Source organism: Epinephelus moara, chromosome 17 (assembly GCF_006386435.1).
Source record: "Epinephelus moara isolate mb chromosome 17, YSFRI_EMoa_1.0, whole genome shotgun sequence".
Taxonomy (NCBI): Eukaryota; Metazoa; Chordata; class Actinopteri; order Perciformes; family Serranidae; genus Epinephelus; species Epinephelus moara.
Window position 1 is genome coordinate 20641960 of NC_065522.1, and position 21221 is coordinate 20663180.

Below are 21221 nucleotides of genomic sequence, written 5' to 3' on the forward strand. Positions count from 1 at the left end.
GTTTTTTTTTTTTTTTTTTTTGTAACAACGGCTCCCAAACCTCAATAATGGAAAAATAAGAGAAAAACATAGTCAATTTTACTGCTTATTATTTAGTGTTTGCTCTGCTGGGGGGGCAGGAGAAAATGTATGATTCAGCTGGATTTTAGTAAAAACTTCTATTTTGATCCCCTAACTCTGGAATGCATGACTAATACCATCAAATTCATGTTTCTAAATTGCCATGAGGATGTGATGAACAAATACGGAATTTATGGTTTTACATTTAGCTATATTTTCACATAGGGATTTGACATTGCGTATTTTGAGTCCATGTACACACACACACACACACACAAACTAATATTGCAACATTTTTATACAGACCACACTGTCACATCCTTATGAGCACAGCAAGACCATTTTTTGATCTACTCTGCATTTGCCCTCCCTGTTAGGGGCCTATAGTGCTTCAAGTGGCCAAACCAGGAATTGTATTGAAAAGACAGCAGGGCTCCAAAAATGGAAATTGGCCCCATCTGTTTTTTTTTCTGTTTTTTTTTACCATTCTTGGGTCTTTCTAACCAACCTGACTGCCAGAGATAGAAAAAAAATCACGTAAATTGAAGGGGAATCAAAAAATGTTGTTTTAATGGGTTTCAATGGGGACGGTTTTCGTCCGAGAGGGCGAGGTGTTGTAAAAGGTTGCCATTTGTGTATTTTAGGCCTGATTTAGGAGCGGCTTTAAAATTTCAAAATATCACCAAAAATAAGGTTTCTGACCAAATGTCATGCTATATGCATGAACACAGACAAAGTTATAAAAAAAATAAAAACTGAAAAATGACTGAAAAGGACGTTTTCCGTCTGAGCGGACCGGAGGGTTAATGAAACGCGCAGTATTTTTTTATCCGACTACTCGATTAATCGCCAGAATAATTGATAGAATACTCAGTTACTAAAAGAATCCATAGATGCAGCCCTATACTCAAGTGCAAGCCTACCTAAAAAAAAGTACTTAACAGCAGTACTTTGTACCACTGTTTAAGAGGCTCTGCCAGATTCCTTTCTGTTTCCTTTGTAGGTGGCTCCTTAAAACCGGGAAGTAGCCTTCGCTTTACTGTTAGTCGCTCGTCAGTGCTGTTGACTCACCAGGCACCAGAGAATGCGATCAGTCCGGTTGTTGCGGTGCTTCACTCATACCTTATCGAGCCTACACAGTAGCCTGTGCATGTAATAAGTGAGTCTGTGTGTTCACACCATGGATGATCTTTACAAGTATCCTATTTTCTTCGAGTGTCCCAGTCTGGACGGAGAGCAAAGGAAGAGGATAGAGAAATACTTCAATATTCGTCGCAAATCAGGAGGTGGAGACTGCAGCCTGATAACGGTCATACACGATGGAGTTCACAGCATTGCTTTTAGAGAGCAAGATGGTAAGACACGTTTGTTTATTTACTTATTTATTTACTTATTTCCTGTTTAACTGGGTGTTTCAGTGCTTGAAAGTGTGTCGTCATGTGCTGGTGAAAGTGAAAGTATGCCTGCGCTCATGTTTTTATTTTATACATTTATAAATAGCTTATACACATATGAAAGAGACTGATTTTACTGCTTGCAGAGCCACATCTGAACTTTCAGGCTGTCGGTGTAACTTTGTACGCAAACTGTGTATCAGCTGCAATGTCTAAATTTGGAAACATATCATTCTAGTTTCACTTTCACAATGAGTCCAGACTGCTCTTCATACACTATAATACATTTTAGACCTCGCATGATCATACAGTAACTGACATTCTATTCTTGTGAGGGAGTTTATAAAACAAAAGGCATCAGAAACAAACAACAGAATATGCCGAAGCCTATCAATCATTCCATCACCGCCCCACATGACTGCATAACTTCACATGCACTAGAGAGGGTGTGGCTTTAAAAACAGCTGATGTTATTCTGAGATGGAAAAACACACACAGGTTAAAAGCATGGATGGATAATGACTCACTGGGGCCCTGGGCACAGACATGTGAAAGCCCCCCCCCCACCCCTCCTTTACTGGAGCAAGAAACACCTACACTACTTTGTTTGTAGTCATTTTGTGCTTCTTCGTTGTGAATTTGATTCTCTTTGTGGTGGTTTTGCATAAGGCTGTGCAATTAATCGTCTGGTGCTCGTGATTACGAGTTTTGAGGTCAAACGATTTTCAAAATTAATGAAATCGAGGGTAAACAATTTTTGGTAGGCTAATTTTCCATCATGGGCGCCTGGAGATTTTATTTTGTCTTCTACGGAAGACGCGCATGCACAATACCGCCCCCCCCCCCCCCCCCCCTCCTCTCCCACAGACCTTCCACAGACATAAGATCACGTTACATCACACTCGTTAGGGCTGGGCGGTATGACAACATTTTCATATCACGTTTAAAAAAAGAATCATATCAGTTTCACGGTATTTGACGGTATTTTGCTTGGGTTCGGCCCACTTCACATGCTGCTGTGTTGTGCTATGGCCTATCCAAGTGCTGGAATTTGTTATTTACGTGACAACGCCTGAACGCAACACAGGCTCCGCTCCATTAGTGCCGTGCTCGGTTATAATTGTCTTGGCTTTGGTCAGGAAAATGCGGCCCAAGCCGCACTCGAGTGTGCTCACCTGTGTGTGTGTGTGTGTGTGTGTGTGTGCGTGTGCATACGCATCGGGGCGAAACTCCGCCATGCGCGACACAGAGAGCAGAGGATATACTACCAGATATTAATATATACATTCAACATATTGTACCACAGTAGCCAGAACTATAACTATAATATTATTACTTTCAATGATGTTGTTGTAAGCTACTGTCATTACCTGCATCTNATGCTGTAAAGCCCTGTGAGGCAAATTGTGATTTGTGATATTGGGCTTTATAAATAAAATTGATTGAATTGATTGATTGACTCTGGCCGGCTCTAGCACGCCTGTGGTGTGCAGTGGTGAAATGGGTCCCCACTGAAACACTTTCCCGCCGCCACCGGTATTACGGTATATGAAAAATTCATATCATAACGAAAATAAAGACCACTTTTTGGTACGAACCAAAATACCGTGCAGCCCTAACGCTCGTCATTCGACTTGTATTGACTTTCCAAGATGGCGGCGTCAGGCAGTTCGGTCTAGGTTGGTAATACAGTTGTAAACAATCGTTTTAAATTAACTCTCTGATAACCTCAGAAGTTCTCGATGCTTTTGGTTTGATGTTAGGGCCTGTCGCAGTCGACCACCACAGTGTGGTGCAATTCTGAGCACTGGAAGTGGGTTAAACAATAGCTTTTAAGTGGGGTTCTGCGCTATGCCCTTAGAGTTAGCTGTTTGAGCCATTCGGCTAGCATGCGCTGAAGCTGTCTACCTAGCGCTACATCCGATACGCATGATGTTGCTTCCCAAGGAACGTTTCAACGTTTTATCATCCAGGAATACACCCTAATCAATTTTACCCCGGATCGGTCCTTTTAGCAATGTTAGAGCGCCATGTAGTGCCACAACTAGGCCTGTGTATTTTTTTTTTTTAATACATTATCAACGAATAAGCATCCAGCCTAGTTCACTGTTATATAAATGATAAATTCAGCATGTTTTCAAAGTCAAAACATAATCGTTTGCATAAGCGTGATTTCAATTTTGACCAAAATAATTGTGATTATGATTTTTTTCCATAATCGAGCAGCCCTAGTCCTGCATCTCTAAAGTAATTTTGGGTCTTTTGTGGTAATGTTGCAGCAACAACAACATTGTTTGAAGTAGTTTTGTGCCTTTTCGGTGTTATTTTACATCTCTTTGTGGTAGTCTTTGTGTTACATTTGGGTCACTTTACTTCTTGTTGTCGTCATTTAGGACGTCTTTGAAGGTGTTTTCTGTCTCTTTGTGGCCCTCTTCTATCTGTTGGTAGTGGTTTTGAATCTCTTTGTGGTTGTTATGTGTCTCTTTGTGGTGGTTGTGCATCTCTAAAGCCATTTTGCATCTGTCTGTAGTCATTTTGCATCTCTTTGTGGTCATTTTTTGTGACATTTGGGTCATTTTCCTTCTTATTGTGGTAATTTTGCATGTCTGTTTTCTGTCTCTTTGTGGCCCTCTTGTATCTCTTTGTAGTGATTTTTTTGTCTCTCTAAAGTAATTTTGTGTCTTTTTGTAGTGATGTTGCGTCTGTTACTTGTAGCTTGTGTTTTGTGTTGCTTTATGGTCATTTGCACAATAAGTGGTTCCTATCATTGGGGCAAGGCACCCCATTATAAAGCAACTACACGGTTTGAAGTAGTTTTGTGCCTTTTTGATGTTTTTTTGCATCCCTTTGTGGTAGTTTTTTGTAACATTTGTGTCACTTTGCTTCTGATTGTTATAGTTTTGCTTATATTTGACAGTGTTTTCAGTCTCTTTATGGCCCTCTTGTATTTCTTCGAAGTATTTTTGCATCTTTTTGTAGTGTTGTTGGATCTCTTACTTGTAGTTTTGTGATTGTTTTGTGTTTCCTTGTGGATGCTTTGCAGCTCTAAAGGTAGTTTGCATCTGTTTTTGGTTGTTTTATGTTGCTTTATGGTCATTCATGTAACACTGGTGAACCAGGTGAGAGTGGACTCAAATGCACCACTCTGGAGACAGTTTGGGGAAAATAACACAGTCTTTACTGGTCAAAACGTAGGTTCGGTAAACAGAAGGGCAATGGCAAACAAATCCAATAGGGATGAGGCAGAGACAGACTCATTGAACAGGCTAAATCAAAAAAAAAAAGAAAAGAACACAGGGAAACAAAAGGCTGGAACGCTAGACATACAAAGGAGCTATGACAAACTGGCACTGCAGGATAATGAGACACAGGTGAGGCTAATCAGACAATCAGACAGGTGAAGTCATCAAAAGGGAGGGAAAACACACCGGGGCAGGAAGTTATCTGAAACGAGACGAGATGTGAGTTTCAAAGTAAAACAGGAAACAACATAATGAATGGCATAAAAAACATAACCTAAGACACTTGAGCTGTGACACATTTGTACAATAGGTGGTTCCTTTCATTGGAGCAAGACACCCCACTATACAACAGCTACATTGTTTGAAGTAGTTTTCTGCCTTTTTGATGTTATTTTGCAGCCCTTTGTGGTAGTTTTGTGTGTCAGTTGGCTCATTTTGCTTCTTATTTTGGCAATTTTGCATGTCCTTTGAGGTATTTTCCGTCTCTTTGTAGTGAATTTGTTTCTTTGTAGTGTTTTAAAGTAATTTTGCATCTTTTTGTAGTGATGTTGCATCTCTTTTACGGCTTGTAGTTTTTTTTCTTTCTTTGTGGTAGTTTAATTCTAAATACCATAGCTATACTATACAGAACATGGTTCCCCAGGGCCCTCCGACCCCTTATGTTGGAGCCACAATAACATTCTTAGTATTTGTTTTGATTCCTGTTGAACTAATGGTGACTACATGAAAATAGATGCGGTTTGTTGAAAAGGAAAATGCAGGTAATTTAGGTAAGGTGCAGATGATGAGTGGCAGGTGTGCAATGGTGGAAGCAAACAGTTTTTTGACCGTGTTTAGTGTGGCAGCATGAAGAGTTTGTAGCGTGTCGAAACTGAAATTGATAAATGGACACTTACCTGTGATGGACTCTGAAACTGTTACGTGTAAACTTACCTGAGATGAATTATGGACATACAATGTTTTTTGTATTCAAATAAATTAGTCACCACACTCGAAGAAACCTGACAAATTGGACATTGTCTAATTGTTGTTGCCCAGAGCACATGTCCGGACAATTTCTCCCCATTTGTAACTCAGAGTCCTTAAATGCAACGTTTTTCATTGAAAGACTCTACACCTTGGGTCCCTGGGCAAAAGGCGTAATGAATAATGTCTCCCTTTCTGTTTCAGCTCAGCAAAGAGTCCTGCAGAGATCAAAGCATGTGTTGGAGTTAGCAGGAGGTCCTCTGGTGCTGACTGTGCGAGGCAGCCCAGGATCTGCCACCTGCTCTCCCATCACTACCTCAACTACAAACAAGACAGTTAGCCCAAAACTGGACATCACTCCATCACAGGTCAGTGTGGAAAGTCCTACAAAACAGTGTCACAGAGTAAATGTTGCACACTACACTACACCGGATAAAGATGGGTGTCAAATCATTTTCTTCATATTTTTATGTCTTAAAGAGTGTTATGAATTGAACAGCATAACCCTGTAATGAAAATCTAACTTGATGTATTGTAAATCTTTCCAACAGCAGAAACAGCAGTCCATTGTTTCTTCTTCAAGCCTGCCAACAAGTGGTGAAGAGTACGAACTACAACTTAATGCTTACCTCCTTCGTTACCTAAAGGAATGTCCAAAGGCTGGGAGAAAACTAGAAGAAGAACTCGCCTCTGTTTCCTGCTCTGCTCAGCTTTACCCAGAGGAGGAGAAGGTTTTAGTTAGCCGTTTAGCTCAACCTGGTGCTGCAGATGATGTTAGCAACTGGAAAGCAGAGGTAGACAAACTCTTTGATGGCTACCTGTGCCACTATGAGTTAGACTCTCACAAGGTCAAAGCTTTGCTTCAGTCCTGCAGCTCTCCTCAGACCACAGATGAAGTAAAGGTGTACAGCGAGGTTGGGATGGCTGTTGTTGTTGGGGAACGTTCCCAGGTGAATGCCAGATTGGTGGAAGTAGGGGGCATGCGTGTCAAACGAGGGTCAAGTTTGAGTGAGAAGCAAACCAGTGTTCGTCGACTGGGCGAGGCCAAGCTCCGTCTCCTCTGGAAAGAGATTGAGCACAGTTTGGGACAGGATTTTCCAGGAGTGAAGGTCACGCAGGGAGCTGCAGGTCAGTTAGTTTTGGAAGGTTCTGTAGAGGAGATTCTTAAGGCTGGTGAATGGATCTCTGATCAAGAGAGTTTGGTGTTAGAAAGGACAGTTCCTGACATGAGCCCACATTTTTTGGCCTTCTTGAGAAAGGCATACGGAGGTCCAGGGGTGCTAGGTGACTTTTTAGGGGTTGGTGACAAGGTGGAAATAGAATTACGAGACACAGAGCTGCGGTTCTTCTCCCTCTCTGCTGATAAACTGGATCACACAGAAAAAAAACTGCATAAAATATTCAACGAAGTCAAGATTGACGTTCCAAACTGCTCTGCTGTGCCATCTGAGCTTCGGGAAAAACTTAAGTCTAAGACAAAAGAGATAAACCAACGCCAATACAGGGCTCAGGTCGTGTTTGGCTCAGACAGCACAGTGTGCTTACTGGGCCACACCAAAGAGGTTGAAGAGCTGAGTGAAGTTGTCATACAGTTTATCTTGGACCAGTCAAGCATAGAGGGCAAAGTCATACTGCCTTACCCAGAGTTAGTACAACTCTTACCGGAATTGCTGCAGCTGCATACGTTTGACTATTCAGGGATTACCTGCCACCCTTTAACATCTTCCTCTGGGCCCATGGTGGTGCTGGAGGGTCCATCCGGCAAAGTGACTGAGGTCAGGAATAGGCTTGGTCCATTGCTGAACTCCCTTGCTCAGGACAAAGTCACCATTGACCTGCCAGGGGCAGTGAGGTATTTTGAAAGTCCTTCTGGAAAAGAGAACATTTTAAGTGTTGCTCATTCTCAGAAGTGTCTTGTACAGCTTCAGGAACAACCTTATGCTACTAGACAGATTTTGGCATCTGGTGCACAGTTAATAAAAGGAGGCACAACGGTTGCTAGCTACAGCCTTCGTGATGGGTTCCAGGTGCTGGTGTGTCATGGTGACATCACCAAACTGGAGGCTGATGCTCTTGTGAACGCTGCTAATGAAGATCTGGACCATGGTGGAGGTGTTGCTGCTGCACTGAGTAAAGCAGGTGGCCCTCAGGTGCAGAGGGAGAGCAGAGCTATAATAAAGCAGACTGGAAAGATTCCTACAGGCGATGTGGTAGTGACCACAGGGGGGAATCTTAACTGCAAGAAACTGCTGCATGCTGTTGGGCCTGTAGGTGGAAAATCAGGTGGCAAAGAAAGGGTGTTGTTGGAGAAAACTGTCCAGTCTGCTCTGAATTTAGCAGAGATGATGGAGTTCAGGTCTATAGCCATGCCTTGTATCAGCTCAGGTGTGTTTGGTGTCCCTGTCATTGTGTGCTCTGAGGCTATTGTAACTGCTGTTAAGAAGTTTGGCAGTCAGGGGGAGAGAAGTCTGAGAAAAATCATCCTGATTGATAACAGGCAGGACGTGGTGAGGGCCATGCAGGAAGCATGTGACCGGTTTCTTCAAGGGATGAGTACTGGAAACAGTGCACCAAGCAATCTGGGTTCCCAGATGGGTGCTGCTGCTCAAGACACATCAAGAGGAGCAACTGCTGGAGCTCCTGAGTATGGTGTCCATGTAGCGATCATTCAGGGAACCATCGAGACCCAGCAGGTGAGAAACTTTGCCACAATGTTGCATTAATGTAAATGTGGCTACTTGAATCAGGATGTTTCACAAGCTAGTCTGCTGTAGTTGCTGGGTACCAGTGTCTGTTTGCATACAGAGCTAATGCTACAGAATTAACTTTCAGGATAAACATGGTGGTCAGCGTCCCTTGATTATTAAAGTGGATTTTTGTATTCTCCTAGGTGGATAGCTTGGTATCCCCTATGGTTGGCCATGATCCTCTCTCGACTCGTGTTGGAAATTATTTGGCCAACATGGTTGGACCTCAGATGACTGCAAAGTTTCATAAGGAAGCAGGAGGAGCAACCCTGCCTGGTGACACAGTCCTGGTGAAGGGCTTACCTGTACTTCAATCTAAAGGAGTGTTCTTCCTCAACCTCCTCCCCTGGGATAATAACCAACATGGAACTGCAGTGCAGGTGAAATCATGTATTTAGTGAATAAGTCTGTGTGAGTTTTGTTGTTCCTGCTTGCTTAAGGTGTGTCGTAACCTTGGTAATCCTTGTATCTTCCAGGTTCTGAGACAGGGCATCAGAAAAATTCTGAATTCCTGTCAGATCATAGGCTATAGTTCAGTTGCTCTCCCTGTGCTTGGGACCGGCGCAGCCCTGCGTTTTCCTCACAGCGTGGCATCCAGGGTTGCACTGGAGGAGGTCCAAGAATTTGAAAAGAGCCGAGTTCACACAACATCTTTCCTGGTCCGTATTGTCATCCACCCCAATGACAAAGAATCTAGCAAGGTAAATAAAATGCAGTAGCGGTACTCTGTGACAAAAACAGGAATACCATAGTTTGTTGTTATGTATGTGAAACTGGAAATAAACCCTCCACTTTGTCACCACAGGCCTTCCAGTCTGTCCAGGAAAGTTTGCATCTCAGAGGATTCACTAACGATGCTAACCCAGACCAAGGTTCATGTGAATATTTTCTATTAAAAAGGTGGAACAAGACTTTGATAAATTACTTGTTTCCTCAATCTTTAAGGCTGCAATGATAATTGTAAGGCCACAGGGGTGGGGGCAGAAAACATTAATGAGGCTCCCAAACACAACCAGCACCATATTACCACTTTTAAAGTTATTGTTAATATGCTAGCAAACTATTTTCTACTCACATATAGAGCTGATACGGAACAGCATTGCATTCATTTCGAGTATTTTTTCAGTCTCCTTTTCAACTCTGTTTTGGTTTCCACCAGACCATAGAGAAGTACCTGCATCTTAACTTGTTAGATGCTCAGCTGTCTTCCTCAGCTATTTGTTAATCTGTCTGCTGGGTTGGTAGTGTACAGAGGTTGTTTGCTAAAAAAAGATTTTAGTTTTCTTTTATTGTACATTATGAGCAACCATAGAGCCATGTGATTCAACGTACATATTAATGCAGATTTAATTGAAAATATTAAACCGTAACTGTACTTTCTTTTTTATTGGAATGATTTTAGCTTCCTTTTACCGCCATGTCTCCCTAACAAATGATGAGGTCACAGCTATGCTGGGTGAAGTCAAGCTTCAGATGGTCCGTGGTGACATCGTTCATGAGACCACTGACGCCATCATAAACACAACTGACTTCAGCAGCAACCAATCTGGTAGGGTGGATTTTCTAAATGTTTTGTTTAACTTTGAATATGTGTGTAGAGGAAGACAGCACCTCACACTGGTGTTAATTTTGAGAGATTTGTGTCCAGTATGTTTTCTAAGGTTAGATCCTACAGTAACTGTATGTTCACAAACTCCACAGGTGTGTCCAAAGCCATCTTGACTGCAGCGGGGCCCACTGTCCAAGCAGATCTAGCACGAGGTAAGCCTGAAAAATGCTGTAAAAATACTTCCGAAGAGGTTTTGGGGGTGTACACATTATTAATCAATATACATAGGTACTGCAACAGATACATTTTGACTCCATCCATGTTTTTATGCACATTTTTAATTTGTGCCTAAAAAAACAAGTGAAAGCACCAGGAGTGAGACGGTATATCCTTCGAGTGTGGGCGCTGGAATGACCCATTTCACATTTTGTACCACTTCCTCTATCCACTATGGGGTGCTGGAGAACACACTTAAGATATGTTATGTTTTTGTACATCAGATATAGACCACAGCATGTAATTTCAGGTAAATTAAAAGATAAGTGTCTGAAAAGACGTACTTCCTGTCGCCACTAGGTGTCGCTATGAGTATCACGGAATATTGTCATATAGATGTGTTCAGGGTGGGCCTATTATGAATCGTGAAGTTTGGTGCAGATCAGACCATTTACGCGAAAGTTATAGGAATTTAGTGTTTCACAGCGAGACATCAAAATTCAGCGCTCTGCAGCAGGTGTGCCCTTCAGTGAGAGATAGATCTTGTAATAACCTTTGACCACAAAGTAGTCAAGCTTGCACAAACCAATTTTGAAGCCAGTCCAATGAAATCTGTTGGAGGAGTTTGTTAAAATACAACACATGGGCAATGCCAAAAATGACCATGGAATTCAAAATGGCCAACCTCCTGTAGTGGTTAGGCAATAGGCCCGTTTCCACCGCAGGAACTTTGGGGTAATTTTACAGGGCCAGGGTCGTTGGTGCGTGTCTCCACCGCAGGAACCACCCCCGAAGGACAGAGTTCTGGAACTTTTACAGGGGCTAAACAAATCCCTGCCTCGGAGTAGGTACTCAGAATGGCCCCAAGAAACTCCTGGCTGGGGCTTGGGGATTACTTGAGGCCCGTTTCCACCGCAGGAACTTCGGGGTAATTTTACGGGGCCGGGGCCGTTGGTGCGTGTCTCCACCGCAGGAACCACCCCCGAAGGACAGAGTTCCGGAACTTTTACAGGGGCTTTACAAATTATAGGGACGTTTTGTAATTAATAACATGGTTATCGTAGATTAGCTGGGCTAACCGTTAGCTGTTAGCGGTGTCTGTAATAACTCCAGTCGCGGTCCGTGAAAAAAATATTTTTTCCAGTGGATATCTTAGTTACAACATGATTGAGCTAGCAAAGCAGTTTTGTGTTGCTATGTGTGGTATTTATTCAGTTTTGGGAAATCACGATGTCTAGAAAGCATCAGCTGACAGGGACAGCTAACAGCAGCAGCAAAGCTAACGTCAGGACGTCATCTGTTAAAAGTCTCCCGTTGTCAGATACGACATGAAACTACTCCAGTTAGCTCAATCATGTTGTAACTAAGACATCCGCTGGAAAAAATATTTTTTTCACGGACCGTGACCGGAGTTATTACAGACACCCCTAACGGCTAACAGCTAACAGCTAACAGCTAACGGCGTCCCTACGTCGCCCCGGTCAAAATGGTCACGCAACGATTACGTCATATCCAGACCCCGGTAACTTTACAGGAACCTTCCTCCTACTCCACACACTTGAGAGGGCAGAGCGAGAGGACATTCCTTTAGTAGTTCCTGTCCCCCAAATAGTACCAGGAACTTCTTCAGTGGAAACGGGCCTCATGGGTCCCAAGGGGCTTTTTTGTGCATCTGGGCATAATACAAGCATGATACCTAGTTAAGTGCATTATCTTGGCAACATTCTCATCATCCAACATCTTATACACAAATCCAACATGATGCTTTTTCATATTTTTTTGATGTCGTATTTGCTTTTAAAGTTTTTTGTTGTTTTTTTTTTTTTTTTGCCAGTGGGCCTTCCAGCAGACCTCATGTGCACCACAGGACCGGGGCAGCTTGGCTGTAGGGAAATCATTCATGCTAGTTTTAAGAGTGACCCTCAGATTATCCGGAACAATTGCAAAAGGATACTGAAGCAGTGTGAAAGCAAAGGCTACCACTCAGCAGCCTTCCCAGCCATCAACACTGGTTTGTACTGTGTGTGTGTGTGTGTGTGTGTGTGTGTGTGTGTGTATGTGTTTACAGGTGTATTATGGTCAACACCAAATTTGTCATTTAACAAAATTAAGGTCACAAAAAGACAGCAGTGTAAATGGCATCATTGGTGGCTTCTCCATGTGGATTCACAGTCATTGTCTCTATATCCCACCAGGTATCGGTGGCATGGACTCTGTCAAAGCTTGTAAAGCGATGCTGGATGGCATGACTTCAGCAATCACGGACTTGAAACCAAATTCGCTCAAGCTCATCCGCATTGTCATCATCCAGCAACCTATCTTCCAGGCTTTCAGGTCAGATATAAATCTCGGAAAGCTAGCATTTTAGCATGGGTTGCATATTTTAACCAGTCAGAAAAGCTTGTTTTAAAGCTCTTGTCCTGTGATATGCTTTTGCAGATCAGAGCTCGAGAACCGCTTTGGACAACCTGCCACTCGCCACCTCAGCCTCAGAGGTTTGTGTCCATTTGTGCCCAACTATTATTAAGTAATATTCACCAGGTTCATCATCTTAGTTCAGCCTGTTAGCAAGCTAACGTTTGCTAATCAGCATTAAACACAAAATACAGCTGAGGCTGATGGGAATATCATTAGTTTGCTCACAAACCAAAGTGATGTGATGAATTACAAAGGAATTATGACTTAAAGAATAGCACTATCTTAAATATCGGGATTACCAAAAATAGTAGAAATTATGGGACCTCGAATATCTGCATATCTCCCATGCCAATCCATCTAATAGTTTTCTAGATCAAATAAAGGGTCACAAATGTTAACTTCTTGTGACTAAAAAAAAGATATAATTGTACATTTTTTCTATTTTAGTTTCTTTGAATTGAAAAGGGCATGTGTTCTGGTAAATAAATATTCAAATTAAGATGTCTGCAACAAGAAAATGCCAAATAATTGTCCATAATAATGACATTTAACAAAGGATTAAAGGGGCAGTGTGTAAGTATTAGAGGGATTCAGTGACATCTAGTGACGAGGATTGCAGATTGCAACCAGGTATAACTTTTCTTGATTAGAATGCCTCTAGGGTTAATTGTTCAGGAGGTTTGTACCAGGAGGCCAGTTATCCGCAGAGGGCTTTTTCTCCCCAAAACAAACAGAGCAGAGGCCTGTACTACAAAGCAGGACTTTTTACCTGACAACATTTTTCGTGATAAGATTACAGAGTGTCATGTACATCCTGTGTCATTAACATTTCACTGTCTTGCAGTCGCAGATATGATCATTCTTTAGTATTACAGAAAATAATTTTAAAATTATTAGTAGCCATGCAGAGCATGTTTTTCATGCACAAGACAAAAAAAAATAATTTCAATATTGCAACATATTGATATGTATTGGTATATTTGACCTCAAGTCATTGATGTAATGAGGTGTCACATCCATATTTGTTCTGTTTTTAGACAAAGCTAAACAAAAACTCAAGAAGTGGCACGACAAGCATTCAAAAACTTCCACAGCTTCGGTACCTCAAGGCAAAACCCTCATCTCCTCGAAGCCACCACCAGCCGTGATTAATCTGATAGGTTGTGGTTCAGATAGCATCAGGACCTTCAAGAGAGACTTGGAGGGGATCCTGCAGAAGCAGCTGGTAGAGAGAGAGCTGGATGTGCGTGATTTTTCCAGGCTTGATGCCATGGAGCTGGAGGCAGTGCAGGCAAAAGTCAAAGTCTTAGGAGTTAGCCTGGAGCACAGGAGACGTCAAAGTTCTGAGGGTGTGAGTGGCAACAGAGCAGGAAACACAGCTAGAGCTGAAGCTAGAGATCGGTCGGGGTCAGGAAGAGACGTCTATGTGCTGAGAGGCCTGAAAGAGGACGTGTTGAGTGTCATTGAGCTTGTAAACAAAGCAATTCAGAAAGCACTCTGCGAAGACCTCCAAGATAAAGAAGAAGCAACGTTGGCTCTCAGTGTCCAGTGGTCGATTCAGGATGTGAATAAAGCCTGGCACGAGCTGAGCCTTCATGACAACTACATCCTGGAAGAGGCTTACCAGAAGAAAGCAGTGTCCGTAGAGATGACAGCACCAGATGGCATGATGGTGACGGTAAACCTGAGGGCACAAGAAGCCACGAACCAGCTATCAGGCATCACGTACAAAGTGAAGAGGAGCGAGTCTGAATCAAGTACGTCACATTTTGTACTTTTACTAAATATTTAGTAACATATGTTTAAACCATCATCTTTCTATGCCTCTGCGCCAGCAATAGCCATGACCAGAGACATCATGTATCTGGGTTGTCCGTCTGTCCATCCCTCCCATTCTCATAAACAAAATATCACAAAAATGCCTTAAGGGAGTTTCTTGAAATTTGGAACAAACGTCAACTTGGACTCAGCGATGATCTGATTGGATTCATAGGTTGAAGGTCAAAATCAGTGAAACCTCATCTGTCTCATTCTTGTGAATGCAATATCTTAAGAAAACCTTAAGGGATTTTTCTTCTAATTTGGCACAAATGTCCACTTTATGTCAAGGATATCTAAAATTTGGTGGTCAATAGTCAAAGTCACTGTGACCATCTGAACATTCTGGTGAATGTGATATCTCAAAAACACTTAAACAGAATTTCTTCACATTTTGGATACAAACGTCCACTTGGATACAAACGTCCACTTGGACTCAACAATGAACTGATCAGATTTTGGTGGTCAAAGGTCAAGGTCACTTTGTTCTTGTATCTGTCTCATTGTTGTGAACACAATATCTAAAAGACACCTGAAGGGAATTGCTTTAAAGTTGACACAAACGTCTACTTTGAATCAAGGATTATCTAAAATTTGGTGGTCAGAGGTCAAGGTTACCATGACCCACTGCATTCCATTGCATTCTGATGAGTGCAATGTCTCAAGAAAACTTTGACAGATTTTCTATAATTTTTGGATACAACTGTCCACTTGGATTCAACAATGAACTGATTAGATTTTGGTGGCCAAAAGTCAAGGTCACTGTGACCTTGTATCCGTCAATTGTCAGGAACACAATATTTAAAAGACACCGGAAGGGAATGTCTTCAAATTTGGCACAAACATCCACTTTGATTCAAGGGTGATTGGATTAGAATTTGATGGTCAAAGGTCAAGATCACTGTGACCCCGCTCATTGCATTATGGTAAATGTGATATCTCAAGAACACTTCAAGAGATTTTCTTCAAATTTTGGATACAACCATACACTTGGACTCAGCAATGAAATGATTAGAATTTGGTGGTCGAAGGTCAAAAGTCAAGGTCACTGTGATCTCACAAAACATGTCTTTGGCAATATCTCAAGAATTCATATGCTATTTATGACAAAGTTTCAGACAATTACTTTTATATCCAAAAGGTCAAAGATCACCGTCACTGTGCCAACATAATATTCTGCAAAAACACTATTCTCAGGACACTCAGGAACAAAATGGGTGATAATTTGTCAGATACTGAATTAGTGACACTAATATCAATTGCCCTTGAAACTGTGCTGATGTATAGACCTTCTGTGCTGCCGGGGAGAGGATGTGTTTGAAGTATCCATGTTTTCACAGACATGGATATAAAGTGTAAGTGCAACTTGACTGGTTCGCGGAGGCATACAACTATGAGGTGGTAATTGTAGTTTGAATCTGTTAAAAACACTCAAACAATAACATTGATTTGCATGACTTCTACTTTAGCCCTGGAGTTGCCAACACAATGGGAACCAATGCACGGAGAAGTCTTTAAAAAGGTAGAGCTGCAACCTAACTCACCCGAGTACCAGGCCGTAGCCCAGGGTTTTGTCAAAACAGCTAAATACAACATTCAGAAAGTGAGTACACGTTTCTCATAGCAGCATTAAAAACATAAAGTACAGAAGTAGTAACTGTGATTTGTGAATAATGGATTGTTTTCTGATGACAGATTGAGCGTGTGCAAAACGTCTACCTGTGGCATGCCTATACTGTGTGTAGGGAGCGTATATATGCCAAGAATGGTCCAGCAGAACTTGGGGAGAAGTCTCTTTACCATGGCACATCAGCAGAGGCATGCAGCTGCATTGAAAAGGACAGATTTGACAGGAGCTACGCAGGAGCACATGGTAAGGAATGTTTTCACATGCTAAGCTAAGCTAACTGACTTCTGGCTGTAGCTTCATGAGAGTGGCGTCTGTCTTCTCGTCTACCTTTTGGCAACAAAGTGAATAGTGTGTTGAACTACTCCTTTACGTTCTGTCTTTTCTTATGCAATTTTGTTACAGCTGCTGCGTATGGAAAGGGAGTTTACTTTGCAGTCAATGCAGAGTATTCAGCAAGAGGGTTTTCACCAGCAGATGCGTCAGGCCTGAAGCGGCTGTATGTGGCTCGTGTCCTGACTGGCCGTTACACAGTCGGTAACTCTTCCATGAAAGCCACCCCACGCCGAGGCTCAGACCCCACTGACTGCTTCGACAGTTTAGTAAACAACCAGCAACAGCCCACCATATTTGTGATCTTCCACGATGACCAGGCCTACCCAGAATACCTGATCACCTTTAAATAAGTAAAACTGGAAAAAAACTCATGGTTCAACACAGTCACCAGAAAAAAATGTTGTATGTTTCTGCAAACTACAGGTGTGTTACATTTGTACATTATGAAGCAGATATGTTGTAACCAAGCAGCAACCTCTGGGCCTGAAAAATAAATCCAACAGGGGGAGTGCCAAAAACTGCAGTTCTCTGACTTGACTCTTTTGACTGGCTCCAGAAGCCAGTCAATCCCCGTAGACCCCGACGTTAAAATGCCCAGCAGAAATAAACATGTTTACAGCCTGGTACAAAGAACTGTTTTGTTCTCTATAGCCAATATGTCCCTTCGTGACAACTGTACAGCGGGTGAATTTGTATATAACCTACTTGTTAAGTTTTTATCAGGCTTAAAGTTGCGCATGATTAAAGACGGGCCACTTTAGCCTTTCACCAAACACTTTCAGTATGGTACCTTTGGAACTGAGAGTAACCCTTCAGACATGGTACCTAGACCCTAACGTTCCCACTGTAAACAGTACCCTTAAATGTGGGCCGTCTGATCCACGTTTATCGTCCTCAGAACATTTTCAGAACAAAATAAAACAGGCTGCAGTGAGAATCTCTCTCCATGGGATATCTAAAAATAGCAGGTTTGTGCAATATATCCTTCTCAGGCAAGCTCAGGGGTTAAGTGTTGCTGGAGCCCACAGGAACAACGCTCCACAACGCTTTTTTTCTCTCCGAGTAAGGATTACAGTAAATGCAGTTCACATCTTCTGGTCAAAATCAATACATATAAATGCTTCACAATCTACTCATTACTAAAAGTGTATGTCATATAAAAACTAAAGTAATGGTCAAAGGTGTCACAGTGAAATTTAAGGTGTGTTGATGGATTGACGTCGTCAAATCGTGTGTTGAGTAACATTACAAGTGAACGTTCCACCTTAAAATTGGCCAAGTGAATCTTTTTCTCAGACTCCAGCTGCTGCTAGAGGCAGCAAAACATCCTTTATTTTATAGTTGCAGTTTACTAATACATGTAAAGCACTCAACGGTGTGAACAGAGGTTACATCAGCCTCAAAACCAGCCACTAGTGATGGCTGAATGAGGCCTCATGAACCACTGTCTTTATTTTCTGAAGCCACCAGATGGCGCTGTCTGTTCAACAACGGTTTGAAAACACACTTTATTGCAAGTCCCTCAGCCTTTATCTTTAAACCAAGAGCGCCATCTGGTGGGATCAGAAAATAAAGAAAGTGGTTCATGAGGCTTCATTTGGCCATCACTACCAGCCACCACTCAGCCCTGAGCAGAGTGACTGTCTGCCATTGACCAATCAACAGACTGCAGTGTTCACAGCTCCACCTTTTAGTACCAGATCTGTGTGCTAGGTACCCCAACAGAGGGGGGACCAAAAATGGGGATGTACGGAACAGTTCCATTGGTACCATCCACAACTTTTCACAGTGGAAACAGAAAAAATGTGTACTGAACTGAACTGAACCGTACTGCTCGGTGGAAACGGGACTGTTGAGTGACAGGCTGTCTGCCAGTAGTGTCCTCAGCTTCTCAGTCAGATCCACCCCTCGATCCTCTGCAGGACCTGTCTCTCTCCCAGATATAGTCACTTCTGGCTCCAAAAAAACAAGATGGTGATGGCTATAATGCCAAACCAAGGCTTCAAAATGGAGTCCACAAACCAATGGGGGATGTCACGGTAGCTAGTTTCTTTACGTTTCAACAACACTTTGGTTAACATGTGGTTAGGTTCAGGCACAAAAACCACTTGGTTATGTTGAGGAGTATTTTGGCTTAAAATACCCGGTTTTAGTGGCACAATCCCTGTTGGAAACACAGCGATATCTTGATAAAAAAGCAACCCCTTTAATGGAACTATCCCCAGTTCAAATCAGCTCATACACTACTACACATTAGAAACATTGATATTATATGTATAAAGTGCTCAAATGTAATGTATTCGTGGTTTGCAGAGACGCACAATGCCAACATTTTCATCTGGCGACCAGGCTGACAATGGTGTCACAGTGATCCTGGTTAAATAGTACAAAAATAGTGATACCTTAGAACTTGTGACTTTTACTTTCAGTTAATGTTAGGTTGTTTTCTCGAGCTGACTGTGAGCAGTATTCATCTCTCAGCAGCACAGAAGAAGCACTTCTACACCAAAAACACATTGGCAATATGTCACCTCTGCTGACCAGGCATGTAATTGACAGACTTGAACGAGGCATGTGTAGTGAATTACAACCACTGTACTGAACAGCCTTGTATTGAAGGACAAAGCTGTTACATTCCTTGAAATGAAACTTGGAAATTCTTATTTTCCAGCTTACATAAATCTTATGATATAAAAGCAGAAATTATATTTCATAGCCTCCAAATGTGTAATACAGTATAATGTGTTTAACAGTGATGGCTAAATGAGGGCCCATGAACCACTGTCATTATTTTCTGAAGCCACCAGATGGCGCTGTCTGTTCAACAAAGGTTCGAAAGCACACTTCATTGCAAGTCCTTCAGCCTTTATCTTTAAACCAAGAGGTGGGGTCAGAAAATAAAGAAAGTGGTTCATGAGGCTTCATTTGGCCATCACTAGTGTTTAAGTAATGTATCTCCTATTTAGCAGTGTGCAAGTTGAGGGTTATTGTATTGTCATTTATTTTATCTTGTTGATTAATACAGTATTTAAGAAGCATTTATTTTTGGTAAATAAAAATGTATATGTTAATAGATGTTTCTAAAGGAGAGCAGGGGTGAAACCATCTGAGCCTGGGTAACTGATTTAACTAAAGTGGTGACACTTTATTTGGGAAGTGCATTTTTGATACTAGACTTCCCTTGGTGAACATATTGCTAAAAAAATCAACTTTGAGTGAGTTTCAAGTAAAAAGTAAAGAATTTCTTTGACTGTACGATGAAGTAACGGATGAATCCAAATTAAAGATATTTTGGACATTATTAAAGTAGCAAGTTGCAAGAGAGTACTGGAGCAAAAGAAGGAGTGTCTGCATTTTTGTAACAATGCCATTAAATTGCATATTTATGACAAGTGTGTTGAAGAACTTTATTTGTACAGAGCATCTTCCATGACAACACAATACAGCGTTGCACATGGTCAGTGTCTGGAGGGTTTTATAATTCACTTCCACTCCTCACGAGTTGGTTTGGGATGGCAGGTACGTTCTCTCTCCTTTGGTGGGTGTGTCAGAGGTGTTACCTACTCAGCAGCAATATACTGTATATAAATATGCAGAGTAGGTCTTTACTTATTGTACTTACTTTTTTTGTTTGTATTGGGTCATTTCATGGGATTGGTGCCTTTTGCATCCCCAAGAAATAATCAGTTATAAAATTACAATATCAACAATTATGCAATTTAATATTACCATGTTTTCTGTCCTTAATATGACATCAAATTAAAGTCGTTTAAATATTACTTGAAATAAATAAAATTACTTTTGTGCTGGTGGGGGTGAGGTTGACTGTGCCTTGCTATGATTGTTGCACAGCAGTTTTAAAAATGTTAAAATGTTCACATTTACATATTGTTTTATTACATATTGTTGTTGTTTTTGTCTTCATAGACATGTGATCACCATGTAAAATTAGGGTGCACTTGATGATCTGAATGAAAAATATCAAATTGGAAAAAAAAAAAGTCCACATCTTAAAATAGTCTCAATGACAACAGGGACTAAAGTACTGCTCATATATGTGCCATCTGTTGCATATGTCTAATCAGGAATATTGGATATAGTAATACTTAGTTTTGTCAACCCTGTTACTGACCTATCAAAATGTAAGGGAGAAAAACAGTCAAAAAATATGAAATTCCACAGCCTGAGATGGCACAATACATTTCTTGTAACTTAAATCTGTTTTTAGTCCCTGGCTACTTTCAAAGTTGAAAAGGCTCCGATTTTCATGAAATGACGCCTTTCACACCAGCCACATAAGCTTTAGTTTTAGTTAAAGAAACAGAGAGGACCACACTGTCTTTTCACAGTTTATTCAAGCTCAGAGAAAACAATTATCTGTTTACACAAAACTCCAAAAATGTGATTATTAAAGACAAAGATTTTACATAATAAAACCAACTAGATCAAAACTAGTGACGGCCAAATGAAGCCTCATGGACCACTTTCTTTAGTTTCTGACCCCACCACATGGCGCTCTTGGTTTAAAGATAAAGTACTTGCAATGAAGTGTGCTTTCAAACCTTTGTTGAACAAACAGCGCCATCTGGTGGCTTCAGAAAATAAAGACAGTGGTTCATGAGGCCTCATTTGGCCATCACTGCTCAAAACCTAAATAAAGATGGTAAAATGTTCCATATTTGAATGCATGGGAGCAAAATCAAACCAGTACACTGTAGACTGGTGTATTCATTCCAGTTCCTACCATAAAGATGTCGACCATACACACTGTGAATTATACAGAAAACTAAATACAACCTCAAAAGATGAATTAAAGATAGAGAAATAAAATATAACAACAACAAGCTC

At 41.4% G+C, this 21221-nt stretch overlaps 1 protein-coding gene across 2 annotated transcripts; it reads left to right on the forward strand.

Moving 5' to 3' along the window:
- Positions 1-1126: 1126 nt before the first annotated feature.
- On the forward strand, positions 1127-19765 carry LOC126404486 (protein mono-ADP-ribosyltransferase PARP14-like). 2 transcript variants are annotated; one of them, XM_050067723.1, is made up of 15 exons: positions 1127-1415; positions 5867-6030; positions 6214-8355; positions 8553-8789; positions 8886-9110; positions 9215-9281; positions 9812-9958; positions 10111-10170; positions 12009-12185; positions 12370-12508; positions 12614-12669; positions 13630-14349; positions 15880-16013; positions 16106-16283; positions 16443-19765. In XM_050067723.1, exons 1-15 carry the CDS (start codon positions 1241-1243, stop codon positions 16721-16723), a joined length of 4902 nt encoding a protein of 1633 aa, XP_049923680.1. In that variant the 5' UTR covers positions 1127-1240; the 3' UTR covers positions 16724-19765. The 2 variants fall into 2 exon arrangements, with proteins under 2 accessions (XP_049923680.1, XP_049923681.1); XM_050067724.1 differs by having other exon boundaries at positions 6217-8355.
- The last annotated feature ends 1456 nt before the right edge of the window (positions 19766-21221 follow it).

Bases quoted from the DNA above. Each gene is read 5' to 3' on its own strand.
- LOC126404486 (XM_050067723.1), top strand. From the start codon at position 1,241: ATGGATGATCTTTACAAGTATCCTATTTTCTTCGAGTGTCCCAGTCTG. The intron at 9,282-9,811 runs GTTCATGTGAAT...GAATGATTTTAG, and splicing joins CGATGCTAACCCAGACCAAG to CTTCCTTTTACCGCCATGTC. The intron at 10,171-12,008 runs GTAAGCCTGAAA...TTTTTTTGCCAG, and splicing joins CCAAGCAGATCTAGCACGAG to TGGGCCTTCCAGCAGACCTC.